General features: G+C 36.1%; 1 protein-coding gene across 1 annotated transcript in view; it reads left to right on the top strand.

The window, feature by feature from the left end:
* Positions 1-6908: 6908 nt before the first annotated feature.
* The window catches only part of MIA2 (MIA SH3 domain ER export factor 2), a gene marked incomplete at both ends in the record, with an annotated part of 36972 nt that continues 27852 nt past the window's right edge, over positions 6909-16028 (top strand). Inside the window, 6 exons of the mRNA XM_082000305.1 lie at positions 6909-7023; positions 8501-8634; positions 9869-9955; positions 10299-11457; positions 15493-15705; positions 15839-15939. Coding sequence (XP_081856431.1) covers positions 6909-7023; positions 8501-8634; positions 9869-9955; positions 10299-11457; positions 15493-15705; positions 15839-15939 — 1809 coding nt within the window. The remainder of the gene's footprint in view (positions 7024-8500; positions 8635-9868; positions 9956-10298; positions 11458-15492; positions 15706-15838; positions 15940-16028) is intronic.

Raw genomic sequence — 16028 nt, 5'->3', positions numbered from 1 at the left:
AACCTTTAAGTAGGTGTGATCACTTCTTCTGTATCATACACCTTTTTTTTTGTAGAAATAAATGTGCGTTTCAAATAAATTGCTTGAGATGTCCCATTGACAATTAAATTCCCCTTTTACATCGTATGTAGGGAGGCAATGTTGAGGGAAACGTAAAATTTTGCTTTTCCCCTCTATTCCTTGCAGGAATGGGAATCTTAAGACCCAGTAAAGGGAGTAATCTTTCCAGTGCTGGGTAGGAAGGGAAAGTAATTGATTTGGATCTATACCTTTTTGTTTTCTTCTGTAATCACAAGCTCTTACTCAATTCTATCTTCCAGTTTTATAAAACTTTCTCCTGTCCATAGGCAAGTAGTGATTAAATGGGAATGTTAACAAAGGCCAAGATAGCTCAAGCCAGTCTGGAATACCACTCTTACCTGCCTTCTGCAGGTGCTTTGGTAGCATTTACATCTGTGTTCTGGAGCCAGTTAATCTGTTTAATGATGTTCCTTGCTTTGGTGGCCAGTGGAGGAAAGACTTCAGCTTGCTTCTCAACCAGGATTCTTTTTATTTTAGTTGCAGACTAATCTTTGATCCCTTCGTACCACTAGGAATAATTACATTGCAGTGTTGGAATTACTTGGGACTACCTAATACTAATGTTGTGTGTGTGCCAGAATGCTTTCTGAATGTATTTAATACAACTCAAAAGTGGTATGGTGTTATCTATGAAGGTGAATACTGTTTTTATATAATTTTGTATGGAAAACTATAACATCTGTTGCTTTGTTCTGTACATGTGCAAATAAATGTGGCTTTGTAGACTACTCTCGATGCCTATGATGTTTTCTGTAACACAGGAGTACTACTGTAATCCTTCTACATTTAAAGCATGAATCATAATTGCAGGTGACTGTACCTTAGAAGCTCTGTATCTAAAATTGTTCTTATAGGCTTTAGTTAATGCCTATTAACTGAATGTGAAACACTGCTATAATCTGTATTCTCTTGGCAGGAAGAGAATTCTTACATCTCATGGGCCAAATTGCAGACCAGGAAGTCCTAGAAAGATTTCATAATGGAAATTGCATGTAAGCTTACTCTAGTGTACAAAATGACATATATACCCCATTTTTTCTGGAGCATAGAACAGACTTTTGCATAGTTCTAGTTTGGGAGGCTGTCAATTTCTGGATTTTTCATCTGAACTCAGAGTAGTAACAGACTTCTGTGTTCTGAAGTGCTGAACTTCCTGGCTTAAAGAAATGTGACTAGCAAGGGATGAAGTGGAGTGTTCTTTCAGCACGAATGGACACAGTGGAAAAGCTCCTCAGGCTTCCACCTTCTCACGTTCAATGCTTTATTCTGATTCTTCAGTCCATTTGCTACTTATATATATCCTATCTACCTCTGCTTCTCTACAACTGAGCATTTTTAGGTCTTCTCAGTGGTCTCCAACTGTACCTTCTTTTTTTGAAGGGCAAGCAGAAGTTCAAATGCCTTATTGAAGATGTTAAACACAGCAGTTTACCACAAGGAACAAACTTTTATACTGCGTAGTTCAGTAAATGTTACTGGTTTGCATGTTTCAACTAATTTCACATTTCAAATTGCCTTTGGAAGCCATTTTAATTTTGTCAATTACGTATTTTTTCCTAACATTTTTAAGGTTTCTTATTTTGAGCTTGAGTGATTCCCTGCTGTAGTGTATTTATTGTACAGGTTTTAATGGCTGATGCTGTAGCCATTATGCAAAGCAAGAGAAGTAGGTTGCTAGTCAGAAGCCACTGTTGTGGGTCCTGGTAATTGAACTAGGGATTGGATTGATTACATTGTTCCAGGTTATTACAGGCAGCAATGCATTTTTGACAAGGTGAAAATACAGGAGTTTTGTTGCTGAATACGAAGCTGGTGATGTATTTGATAGTTTAATGTTTGTCAGCAGAAACTTGGCACCATGGTTAAACTGTGCTGTTAATTAAGTTAGCCTTGCTAAATCTAAGCAGCTCAATGCAACATAAACATCAGCCTGTAATAACTTTGTAAGAATGAAGTTTTCTAAAAGCCAGATATTCCAAGCAATATTATGTCACAGAAAGAGTATAAGATAGTAGTATACCATTAGCACAATATTACATCAAGACCTGTGTCTTTATAAAGCAGTAGTGTTTTTAGTAATTGTTACATTTGCCCTCAAGATCCCATCCTCTCACTCTGAAACAGTTTTAGAGCTGTGGATAGGGCTGAGACCATGGGTGCAATTTTCTTCCTCTGTTGCCAGTCTACAGTTTCAAATACTTGCCAGTTTCAAGACTGAATTTGATGCAACAGTTGGGAGTTTCTGAGAATTAAGTGCAGATGGCATAGGGGTTATTAAAATATTTTCTTATGTCTCTTCTCCATAGTGGCAAGTAGAGATCAAAGGAAAAATACCTTGTTCTCTTTTCATTCAAGTAATGGTGAAAAAGGGATGATTGGAAAGGGGAAAAACTAAGAAAGAAGTTGAGATGCTTTACATGAGTGGGCAACATACCATGTATGCTCTATGCCTGTCTCGTGGAGTGCTTCCATCAGATGGTCCCTTCCATTTTTAAGTATAACTTTAGAAGGCCTTTTTTTTTTTTTAAGGAGCTTTTATACAATGCACTGACTCTGTATTGTTTACATGTTGTCTTTTTCTTCAGTCCTTGATGCACAGATAAACCGGAAGCCTCCAAGAATGTGTTTTTTCCATGATGTTCCACTTGGAGTCCTTGTCAGAGTAGAAGTTATGCAGATTATTCATTAATTATAAGCTAAAGCATGACTTTGCATAAGAGGTGCACCTCTTCAAATTCCCCCTTCTTTCCTTAAGCAGATGTCTCTGTGCTTACAACAGCTTCATTGTATGTATTCAAAGGAAACATGAAAATAATTTTTCTGCATAAAGTAGGTATTAGTGAACTAAACACCTCCCTCCAGCAGAATTAATTTCCAAAACAAGTAAATTTTGCAAATAAATTTCTAAAGCATCTTTTTGTTTGTTAGGAAAGTAATGGTCTTGTGGTTAGGTCCCAGCTATAATTTTGAGATTCAGTTTCAGCTGCTGATTCTGTAGCAATTGCTGTGGTACAACAGGACAAACCTATTCATTTTATGTATGTCCCAGATCTTCAAAATTAGTTTCCCTGCTCAAAGAGGTATTTCTTGTATTTATGATGGGATCAAACGCTGTGCCAGTGGTGTATGAGTAATATACAGAGATTTGTGTTTTGGAGGATATAATTTTGTTCTTTCAGCCTTTTTTTTTCCCCTCATCTCAGTTTTCTAGAAAACCTGTGCTTCATCACAAACCCAGTTCAGGCAGTTGTTACTAGGGGACAGTGTTCTATTATATGGCAAAATGTGAGGCATTCAAAGCTTGGAAACCTATTATCAAGATTCAAAGTAATATAAGTCACAAGTTCCATGATTTTCTAGAAATGCACTCTTAGTTGTCATGCTTGTAACTGTTTTTGTAGTAGGAAAGCAATAATGGCTTTTTTCCTTGCCATTTGTTATCTTGGCTGAAAAAGGTGGTTTAAATCTACATGATGAAGGACTGTTACCTGTTTAGACTTACCTAACTGGAAGCCTGAATTGGTGTTCATTTTTTCCCTTTGGTTTATTAATTTTTAAAAGATACTTGTTTAAAAAAAATCTTTTTGGCACAACATTTCATTCAATGTAAAAGTTGATCTGTGTTTTCATCCAAACATCCTATGTCAAGAGAACTGTATTTTTAAAGTGCTTTTGCCATGGACTATATTCTTCCATGTATTAGTGCAATATTCTACACAGTGAAACCCTACATTATGCCATATGGAGCTTTTCGGTGCTATCATACAAATATAACCATATATACTGTTGTTATTATAAAAGTCAACATCTATTTATGTACTTAGGAGAACTTTTACCAATTTATGATTTGCTTTGGGATATTTATTGTTAATGCAGATACTGCATAGTCTAGGAAATGCAACATCTCTTCTGCTTATACAAAGCCACATCTTAAAAGAGCCATCAGTGTGCCATATCACTTGGTTTATTTAAATTACACCATTAATTCTGAGTTAATCCTTCTGTGAATTTTAGTATATCATAAGGGATCTCTGCATTCCTAGCTTGGTAGTTAAAGTTATTAAGATGTCACTGAAAATAAGTTAATAGTTTCATCCTAATGAAAGCTGTTGGAAATAGATCTTACTTTTCCATTAGCATTGTTTGTCTTAGCATGTATAATAGTACTCACATTTGTTGCTTCAGTTCTGCAGAACAGAAATAAACGGAAGTCTCACTCTCTGCTATAAAGCTTTCAACTTTGTCCTTTGGAAGCCAGTTATGATAAACTCCACGAAGACTTCTGTTCAAAGGTCATTAGATGCTATGCTTGTATAAGATCTGCAAGTATAGGATTTACACCCAGAAGAAAATAGTATTTGATGTAAATATGATTTATTATTGATGTTACTAGAGGAAAAAATATCAGAGATCGCAGCAGTGCTCATCAGCCTTTTAACAGCTTCAAACCTAGAAGAATGATTGTTGAGACTAAGCTACACAATGAACAGTGCCTGAAATAACTTGAAAATTGCAGATTTAGATTAAACTGAATAGCTAGGATGAGTTGCTACATTTTCTCTCCATATAAAGACTTGAGAATTAGTTTGTGTATCCATATGAAACTGAAGTAATTTTCAGGGCTATTTTGAGAAATACGGTAATAATGTGCAGATCTCAAGGTGTGGTTCTGATAGTTTGTCCTCCCACACAAACTTGCTGAAATACATAATCTTAGGTGTCAGAAAACCTGGCTTTTCCCTTTTTAGGTGAATCAGCTCCATGTTGCCAGGCTCAGAAGGGACTGTTAGTCCTTCTAGGTCCATTATTGGCTTTTGTCCCATGTTCCATTGTTGGTATGCAACATTATGAAAGACACTTTTGACCAGTTGTTAATCTTGGTGGGATAAAAATTTTGTCCTTTTTTTTTTATTATTTTGCACAATACTTGGTATGTATAGACAGTCCCTCCAATATAAATTTCTTGTATAGTCCTCCTCATGTGTAGAGACCTGGGGAAAAAAAAAAAAACACTGTCCTACTTTTCCACTTATCAGGTTTCTTTGCATTTGTCATGTTTTAACTGCTTGGTATTCCATTTCTCCCCCTTCACCTCCTACAGATATACCTAGAGGACCCCAGGGAAGGTTCCCAATCACTGACCTTCTAAGCAACACGAGATCCAAGGGGAGTGAAGGGGAGAGAATGTTGATGCTGGAGATGGGTCAGCATCAAAGCTAGTCAGGAGCACGTAGTGAGGGGCTGATCTGTGGTGTATTTTCCCTGGTGTGTAAGACAGGTCTCCGGTGGATTACCTAAGAGCAGAGGCAGCTGGTGTACTAGGTCATAGGATAAGCCTGCCTGACTACCAGGTCACGTGGCAAAGGAAGGGGCCAAAGTGTTAGATTGCAACTGGAGGACATGTCATGTACTGTGATTTTTTTGTTTGTTTGCAGGAAATTGCTGGTTAACGTGACCCTGGCTCACTTTGTGCCCTCTTTCCCAGCCTCCAGTAGATGATTTGTCTGGTGGCTCAGTAGATCAGGCGAAGCACCAGTGTCTCGCAGGTTTGGGTTGTGGAGCAGGAGGGATGAGAACTATGCTGCCGGTAGGACACAGCTTAGGTTCATGGAAAGAGAAAGCAGACCGAATTCTGCGTGAGTCATGCTCAGTACTGAAGAAGGGGCAGGTCTACTAGGAAGCATATGACTGCCAATATCAGGTTGGAAAGGAATGCAGATTCTTCAGGTGCTATAAAGAAGGGATAGAGAAGAGGCTACCCCATGCAGGAGGGTGGGAAAGGAAAGCTGAAGCCCCTTTTGTAGGTAAATTAGATGTATTTTGTATGGGTAACCAAGGAAATGCAGGACAATGATGTGAAGCCTTTGAAGCAAAGCTTACTTCCAACACAAACCTCTCTACAGGATTTCATTTATAGCACAACTTCATACCTATATAACCAGTGTACGACTCCCTTCATAATTACTACTTTGAAGTATAACCTGTATTTAAGAAAACATTACGTATAACTCTATATTGGATAATAGGTTGCTAAGAAACAGAAGGTATTCCTTAAAAAGCAGGACATATCTGCTTAGCTTTGGTATATTGCTCTGTGATACACAACGTAGAGATAGCATATGGGTTTTTCTAGTTGTCTTAAGAACCTGAAAACTGACACATACCTTTAAAAGACACTGGAGTTGAGTATGTATTCCCCATGCTGAAGGATTGTACTTGGCATCTAGTACCTGAAAACTCCAAAAGTGTATATGGAAAAATTTCTGTTCTGAGCTACCAATGACCACCTATAAATAATCTAAAGCATATCACTGCACACAAAATATAGTTTATTAAACAAAAAAAGCTAGAAAATTGTCAGTAGCTCTATTAGCAATCACGCAAATCAATATAAGCTTAAAACTGCCAGTCCATCTTAAAACCAGATGGAAAGTGTATATTGAAAATACATTCATAATCCAGAAAAAATCCTAATACAGCTTTTGTTGAATTTCCCCTAGCACAATATTCCTCAAACTCAGTACAAAAGAACCTATCTGATAGAGGCTAAATTTTGATGTGACCAGAACTAGTTTCTTTATATTCAAAACATCAGCCTAGTTATCAGAACATAGTTAATTATTAAACGTATGTGTATAATCAGGACACCTGACTTTGCAGATTGTTAGCATAGAGTACTTCTGTTTAAGCAGATGAGAGAAGGAAAACAGGATTATAAGTTTATTTGCAATGTTTTGTTAGGCTAAGAAAAATAATGTAGAATATTCTTGCTAACTGCACATCAATGCAGTTTCCACAGTTTCAGTGCATTCTGGATTTAATCTAAAATGTCAAGGATCTTGGATCAGAGAATTTTTCTGTTAGTAATTCCATTTTTAACAAGTCTGCACAGTACAAAGGTACTTTCAGAATGGAAGAAGTGTGGTGATCAGGAATGCGAGAGTAAGTAAAAAAGTTGTTTGGGGTTTTTTTTTTCAAAAGGAGTATACGGTGTATGTGCAGCTATTACAAACCATAATGTTGAAATTAGCAATGAAACAGACTGAAAATGAGTAGGCGCAGAAAATGTTTGTTGCCAGTATAGTAAGTTTATGAGCAATAGGATTAAATTTTTCAAACAAAAAGAGAAAAAATACCTGCTGGATTGCGTTGTATATAAAGATCAAAGTTCAGTAAAAATACGCTTGAATAGCTAGTTTTTCTTGGGTTTCCTCAAAATAGGCAGTATAAAGCAACTTTAAAGTATTTTTAACTCATTATTTACAGGTACAAAAGAAATTTAAAAAAAAAAAAACTGAGAAAGAAGACTATGTATCTTGAATTTACAGTACATTCACAGCCCATTCTGCAAAGCTCATTTTTTTCTACTGTGAGCAAACTGTTTGGTTTGGTTTTTTTGTAATCCTTCTTACAAAAGACACTGTTAATATATCCTCTTTACTTATTTTTTCTCCTTTAATGTGAATTAAGAGCAGTAACTAGTTATGGAGTTCTGAGGAGTAAATAGCTCAGCAGGATGCAGAGCCATTGAATCACAAGTAGGCAGTGATAAATAATGCCCATTAATTATCCATTGATTACCATTGTGAAACCTGTCATAATGATATATAGTTGAAGCTGTTTCTAAGCTGTCTCCATTGGTTTGGCAGATTTAATTGTTGCATTTTCAATGTGGGTAGGTTGTCCTGAAGTGATGAGAGCTTACGTTTCCTTTGCTGATGGATCTTTATTTTCCTGTGGAGCCACACTGACTTCAGGGGGTTCGGGGGTTCTGGATGCTCAGAGATGTCTGTCTTTGTGAACAACATGTGGAATGGTCTCCAAACCGACCACAGCACATCAGTAGTGGTTTCTGTGGGGAGACAGGGGTGGAGATAAAGAGAATTTAAAGGCATTCAAATTTAATTGTAAACTTTGTTTTTGACAATTTTTAAGGTTTATATCGCTTAAACTTACTTATTTTCTTTATAATATAAATGTGTTCAAAATAGGGGACAAAATCCCTGAAATAATTACTAGATTTAACTTAGAATTTCTAAAATATACAATTATAAATACCTGGGAAATATTTTTAGCAGTTTAGATCTGGGTTTAGTAGTTGAACTTACTAATTCTCCACATGCATTTCAGCACTGCAAGCTTGGCTGAATAAGGACTGGAAAATGCCCATATAGGATGAGAGGTTTTCTCCTTGCTATCTGTAGTAAACGAGAGAAAACAGGATAGAGATGTCTTTTTTGCATTAGTTGCTTTCCACTTGGTGATATAAATGGATTAGTGTCATAGCAAAGCACATACTGATGTATTAACAAATATTTTAGTGTATTTATATATATCAAACTTCTTCAGTAACCTATCTGACTTCAGACAAAATGGCTGCTATACTTACTTGTTTCTTTCTTTCTACATACTATTCCAGCGGCAATGAGCAGAGTTCAAGCTACTACAGACTACTTAGGGCCTGATTGCCGGTATCTTAACTTCAAGACAGGGGAAGAGATAATGGTATACTCCAAACTTGCAAGGAAAAATGAAAATTTGTGGACAGGAAGTGTAAGTACTTCAATCTGAAAGTCTTTCCCCAAAATAATGTTGATAGTATAATAATAGCATAACTGCTGTCTGCTTGCTTCTAGGGATTTTCCATCTCTTTTGTAATATTAACCAGTCATGGATCAATATAGTATTTGGGAGATGGGTCATCGTTACTGTCTGTATATAGAAAGGGAAAATCAAATCTTGGCAAAGATCACTCATGGAGAAACAGAGTCAAGAACAGAATCCAAGTTTTCTGTCTCCGTCATCTAATCATTTGGCTATAATCATTTCATCTGGTTCTTTTAAAAACATTCAGGTCTATCAGGTCAGGTACCTACCTACAGGTCTGTGGGTAAGAAGGTTTTACAGTTGCTTAATCAGTGAACCAGTATCGGGATCTGACTTCACAGTTGGGCGCTCAAGGAAAGTTCCCAGAAAAGTTATCATGCATAGTTAATGATTTGGAACAATTGACAATGTAGTTAGAACAGCCCTGTAGTTATGTTATAGCTAAGAAGGAAGAGATGCATTGATCCAAATCCAACTGCTAGTAAAACTGTGTAAGTACTTCAAAGCCAGAATATATTGGTTAACTTTTTTTTTTTTTTTTTGTAAATGATCTGTCACATTTATTGTTTAACAGTGAAATTCCATCTTCCTTTTTTTCATCCAGGAGTATCTTTATAAAGAGTATATTTAATGTAAAGCTAGGGGTTGGTTTCTTCGTCAGACTGACCCTTACTTGATTCTTCTAGGCGTTATCATGAACTTATTTTCTGTAATGTTGCCATCTTCACTGCCATTTTCTCTTCAGCTGCAGCTAGCCTTGTACCTGACTTTGATACTGTACTTTTCTTGTACCTTATTATGCATCATTAGTTATTAAGGCATGATTTTTCTACCACTTGAGTCAATCAGAAATTTGTGGCTGATTTTAGTAGGAGCTGGCTGAGACCATTTGTGCACGTCTTCAGTTGAAGCAGTGTTAAGGCTACTGGTTCTGCACAACCACATGTTCATAAAAATAATACAGAAAATAACAGTATGGAGTAATATACTTCCCCTTACTCTCTGAAGCGGCAAATGGAACACATTTGTGAAGGAAAAATAAACACTTTTTTTTTGACCAGAAAAAAATGGAGTGAGGGGCAGTCGTATAAACCAATTGTTTACTCATAATTTTCTAGCATATATGCAAATACTTATCACTCAAGTTTAAATGCCCTCATTCCTTTTATATTTTTTACAGAAAGGAAAGGATTTTGGCTATTTCCCAAGAGATGCTGTGAAGGTTGAGGAAGTTTTTATTGCAGAAGAAGTTGAAGTGCTCACTAAGGTAAACCAACAGCACCAGATTTTCCAATGTAGTTCGCAGCAACTGAAAATCTAATATCTAGTTAAAAATTCAAGTGTTGATGCATATTTTATTTCAGATAATTCAAAACATGTTTTTTTCATTATTGCTCCATTTGCATGTTTATTGTCTTTTAAAATAATTTTTATCTAATAAATTATATAGAACCATTAGGAATACTATAATTACTTACAGTCCTTTGTGTAAAGTTATACACATGTATAACTACACAGAAAGAAAGAGAATAAAGACATACTGCTGTGCTACACAGTGCTGTAGAAAATTACACATGAAAACATTTTAAAAGTTGATACTGTTCTTTTAGGAAACTGATTTCCTTTGTCTTCATGGAGATAAGTATGCTTTTGAAAATGAAGATAGCACGTTACATGATCACAACAAAGAAACTGAATATTCATTATCTGATGCAGAATCAATGCTGCATGAAAATGAACTCTTAACACATACAAGAGACTCTGTGCAAAACGAAGAAATAGTTGAACCAGTTTCTGAAAATGATTCCAAGGAATCTCACACTCAAGAGGAGACTGCAAGCAAAAAGCTGGTTAGAAAAAATGAGAACAGAAAAGATGATACTGAAGAGCCGCAAATGCAAAACAGCCTCCCACTAGAACCCATTCCAAATCAGGCTAGTTGGATTGCAAGATGGTTCACCACAGGAAGTAAAAATGATGAAGAGCCCTTAAAAATCGTTACTGAATCTTTAGAAGAAAATACATACCGAGGCAGAAAAATAGCGGTAACTGCTGAAAATTACTTACAGGAGCCACGTGATAAGGAGGAACAAGAACCCCCAGCATCTCTTTGGTTTCAAGGTGGACTGACGGACTTTCTGTATTTTGGGGAAGAGAATGTGGATGTTGGTTTGGAATCAGAAAAAAATTATCCACAAATCCATGATGTTTCTGGTGTGCCTGAACATTCCAATAATGAACAGGAAACAGCAGTCACAGAGTTACTGATAGAAGAAGAAAAGAGTAAAAGCCAAGAATCCAAATCAAATTGGTTCAATTTGGGTTTAAGTAATGTTCTTAATTTTGGCCATGCTGAGAAAGATACCTTTGCTGTGGAAGACCAGCAAAACACAGAAATAAAGGATGAAGCAAATAAGAATGAAGAAGTGCAGACTTTAGGTCAGAAAGAATCACACATGGACATAGAATCAGCGACAGTTAAAGCAGTAACAGATGAAGAAGATGAAAAGAATTATTGGCAAGAAATAATAGATTCAAACAGTAACATGCCAAATCCTGGGGAGATACCAGCAAGTGTGCGTACTCTTCATGACACCAAAAGCACCTCAAATAGCACAGAATCATCTTCTGATACGCTAATGGCTGACCAGGAGAAGACAGTTGAACCTTACAGTTCAGAACAAGACTTGGTATCAGAAAGCCAACCGCTGAAAAACACTGAGGCTAAAAAGAGAAATCAGGAATCAGAAAGCAAACATGGCCAGTCAGGTTGGTATACAAATATCTATAATAGCTTTATTAATTATAATATGGACACATATGATAATCAACAGGGACATGAATCAATTGCATCAGATCAGACTTCTTTTCCTAGCCAACCTCAGAACTGTGGTCCCTCAGACACGAAAAATCCAGAAGAAAAGCCTGACATAGCTGAAGAACAGAGCCATTTCTTCTCTTTCAGTCATTTCGCAGACATACTGAAGTTTCAGAGTTCAACAGCCAAAGAAGAGCAAGTGCAGAGTTTGCAAGGTGATGTGTTTTTTAGTGAAGAAACCCCTCAAACTGAAAATTATGATGAAATATTACAAGGAAATAATAACAGAGCAATGAAAGCACAAGTAAACCAGAGAGTTATTGAGGAGCTGTCTGAAAAAGATGAGGGTGCAATCCAAGAAAGCAATCTGTTTTCCTCACTAGCTGTGCAAAATAATGAGCACAGTAGTGAAAACGCAAAACATTTTGTTAAATTAGTTAGCGATAGTGTTGCTTCACAAGTTTTATCTGTTGAAACAGTAGTACAACCTGAAGGATCTCAAAGACAGTATGTACCCTTGTTTAGTTATTCCAGTGCTGAAGAACATGTTTCTAAGAGTAGTGAAAGTCAGGAAAACACCAATATAAAAGGTTATTATAATGACCCTGTCCCCAAAGATTCTCTACATTTACCTTCAAAATTAAATTTTGAAAATACAGTGGAAATTGGAACTTATCTGCAGGCAAAATCAAAAATGGAAACAGTTGAAACAGGGCAAAAAGAACAAAATAACCTGAACACTTGTATTCAAGAATTTATAAATTTAGAAAACAATTTACCAAGTTATGGGGAACTACTAGGAACTGCAGATAATGGTCTGGACATCAAGAAAACCCCATGTGACAGCGAACCAACTCTTACTCTGGAAACATCTGAGAAAGGCAAACAAGTCAAATGCTGTGATACAGCACAAAATTCAGCATCAAAAAAACAGTTCAAAATGGATGGTGATGTAAAAGGGAAAATTCACAAACCAGAGAATAAAAACAACCCACTGGGTTTTTATGAAAACAACATCAAAGATTTCAGTCAGGATGTTTTCAATGATGAACAGGATCAGAAATCTGAGGACTCACAAGAATTGACACCAGATCAACCTTTCTCTCCTCATCTCTCATCTATTGGCTTAACAAGTACCAAAACTTCCAAAGAAATTGGCCACTTGGAAGACACATGGAGTTTCAGAATGGAAGGTAAAAACTGCTTGCTGAGAATAGAACTAAGCTTCCATAATGAAAAAAGGCATCAGTATAAGCCTTGATAAAATACTATGGGGAAAAGAAATTGAAGGTACCTCAATGAGAAGGTTAAACATAATGCATCAGGTAACAGTAATGCAGATACCTCCAAAAAGAATGATTCTTCTCTTCAGCTGGCAGTGCAAAATAACAAACAGGACAGTGGAGGGGAAAAAAAACCCCAACAAAACAACAAAATCTACCAGATCAGTGAAAAATAGGACAATACTTGATGGTCTTGCTGACAGGCTGTCAGGAGAGAAGCTATGGACTGAACAAATTCCTATGAACGTGCAACATCATCGGGAAGGTGAAGCGGAAACAACACGGGAAGATTCATGTTCCCAACATGAGCTTCTGGTACCAGAGAAGGGGCCAGAGGACAGTCTTAATCCAGATCATAGAAAAAAATACAAAAATCACACGTGATATAGTAAAATAAAAGATTATTCCATATCATCAGCTTTAGGCCCATCAATTCAAGCTGTTATGAAAGTGCAAGGTACAAAAACATTGAAAATGAATCTGAGTTTTGGAAGGCACCTTCAAAAGGCACAGTAATTCCAAAGTCTTCAGCTGAGTCCACATTAAAAAAAAAATTGATAAACAAAATTTATTGACAACTAAAGCAACAGAGCAGTCACATGATATTAGTCTGACTGAACGTGAACTTTTACCCTAGACACCCTCTAAACTAGAAGACAATTTTAAAGCGAGAAAAAAAATAGCATTACAGTTAGTATCTCCTAAAACCCTTAAACAAGAAAGCCAAACTGCTATTAAAAAAACCCAGATTAGTTAAATCCTGGCAATGAGGGATTGCTCAGAAACCTGTCTGATATATAGTCTATGTTGAAAAGAAGATACTGTTGTAATGGAAAGGATGGATAATACTGAAAAATTAATTCCTGCTACTAAAACAAGATAGGAGAGGGAAAGAAAAAAAAGAAAGAATATGAAAATTAGAGAGTCAAAGTCCAGAAATATAAGTAATAAAAATTATATTCTAACAGAAAGGGTTCCAAGTAGTATTTCTACCAGACCATCAGGGTTCTTTGCAAATATATTTAGTAAAAGTAACAATTAAGCCTGTAGGAAAAAAGTCTGAGGATACATGATTTATCAAAAAAAAAAAAAAACAAATGAAAATAGGGATGACACTAGGACTAGTAGAATTAAATACTGCACAGAAGAATGAGAAGGAGTTAAGAGAAAAGGAATCTGAACAAGAAAAAGATACTACTAAATCTGTAGAAGGTACAAAAAATTATTAAATCAATTCAGAAATCATGCAAGATCAATTTGAGGAAGGTCAGCTTGGAAAAAATACTGCTGCAGAATCCAGCAAAAACAAGGAAATGAACAAAATCATAGTAGGGCAGACAGAGTTCATGTCCCAAAAACCAAGCAAAACCAGGCAAATATTGTATGATAAACACTCGGATTTACCAAACTCATTGATTACATTCCAACAATTTTATTTAAAGTTAAAACAAGATATTAAACAACTCATAGAGCATCTCTGTGAGGGAAGCAAACTGATGCAGCTGCACCAGCAATTTGAAAAGATTCATCATGAAATCACAGCTTACTCATGTTAAGACAATATTATGCAGAGGAAACAAGTGACTGTGTCTGCACAAAAGGGGCACAATTTCGACACTGGGCAGGAAAAATGTATGGAAAAAAGGAATGTTCTTCTAGAGCTGCCAGAGCCCTTGTCTGCTATAACAATTAAGTGTGCAGCGCAAACTGCAGCTAAAGGTACTGCACTGATGCTTCACTAACAGTCAATTGGCAAGAACAAAATATGCTTGCTTTGAGGAAAAAGATACAACAGATGCAACACTCTCTCCTTCCGGTGATTTAAAATCAAGAGGTAGCGAGCCGCACTCGTCGTAGTTAATGACTGCTTTATGATATTTTGAGGATCTGATAATACAGATTGAGTTAATACAACGGTAACGGTTTAAGAGTCAGTTACTCTTCTTGACTTTTGACTATTGGACTGTTTGTGACGTGTATCTTTGGCCAGTACTGGCTTGCAGCATAGAATTAAAAAAATAATTAATTTGTAATTTTTTTTTTTTTTTTCTACATGGGTAAGAAAGGAGGGGAGGGTTTGAAAGAGGTATTTTATTGCCTTCAGGAAATTTACTCCAAGTCACTGAAACTGAGGCAGCTAGGTGCCTTCAGTCACAATTCTGCATGAACATGCCTGTGCTTTCTTGTATTTCACAGTGCAGTTGGTTATCTTGTGGGAAGTTGTTAATCTTTAATCCTACATGGCATTTTTAATCGTTCTTTTCATAAAGATTTTCCCATTTGTATTTGGATATGAGAGAGACCTACTAATCCTGAACAGGGAATCTATAGGCTAGCTATCAAAACCAAGCATATTTTTTCCTGAACATTGGTTTTTAACTACTTCAAGCAAAACTGGTGTTGTAGTAAAACTCTATCCTCCAAATTCTGTTCTGAGACCATTATTTGAACAAGTGTTTCTTAAACCATAAATCTGTAGCATATTTTTACTCTAGTGTTCAGCTTTAAGTTACAGAATCATAGAATGGTTTGGGTTGGAAGGGACCTTAAAGATCAACTAGTTCCAACGCCTCATTTATTTGAGGAAAATAAAAATTAAAAAATCAAAATCTCTGTAGAGGTTAATATTGAGATAGAGTTTGTTTGTTTGCTTTTAATCATCTGAAAGTAAGCACGATTTCCCTTTACAATTATTTGCAGGAGTAGGCAGTAGAAGAAAGTTACTAGAAGAAACAGCAAAGAAGGAACATGAAATGAATGCAGCTGCGGAGAGTGAACATGGCAGTGACCAACACTCAAAAGCAATAGCATTTTCTTCAGTAAATTCTGAAGAAAAAATGGACAGTTCAGTAGTTGACACTCCATTTGATGTCAAAGAGCCTTTCTCAGATGCCATCCAGAACTACATTCCAAGTAGTGGTAAGTGTTAAGTTTCTTAATTTTAAGGAAAATAAATTTGCAATCTTAATAAAAAAAAATTAGTTGGAATTATATTAAGTTGACAATTGTAATGTAAAACCTTTTTTTTTTTTCCTTATGAACAAACCAGAAGGAGGCTGGATATATCAGGTACTTCTGTGCTTGGATGCTCTTGAGATTGGGGAATTGATAAAATCCGTATTTTCAGCAATGACAAGTATTATCAAAAAGGTAAGAATTCTTTATGTGCTATAGTGTTGACGTTGGTGTAAAATTAAGCCAGTTATTGGTTAAGTTCTGCAATGAAGCTCCTAAAAAAA

The sequence above is a fragment of the Phaethon aethereus genome, assembly GCF_964289735.1.
Source record: "Phaethon aethereus genome assembly, chromosome: 5".
NCBI classification, from domain to species: Eukaryota; Metazoa; Chordata; class Aves; order Phaethontiformes; family Phaethontidae; genus Phaethon; species Phaethon aethereus.
This window is presented reverse-complemented; position numbering and strand designations above follow the sequence as displayed.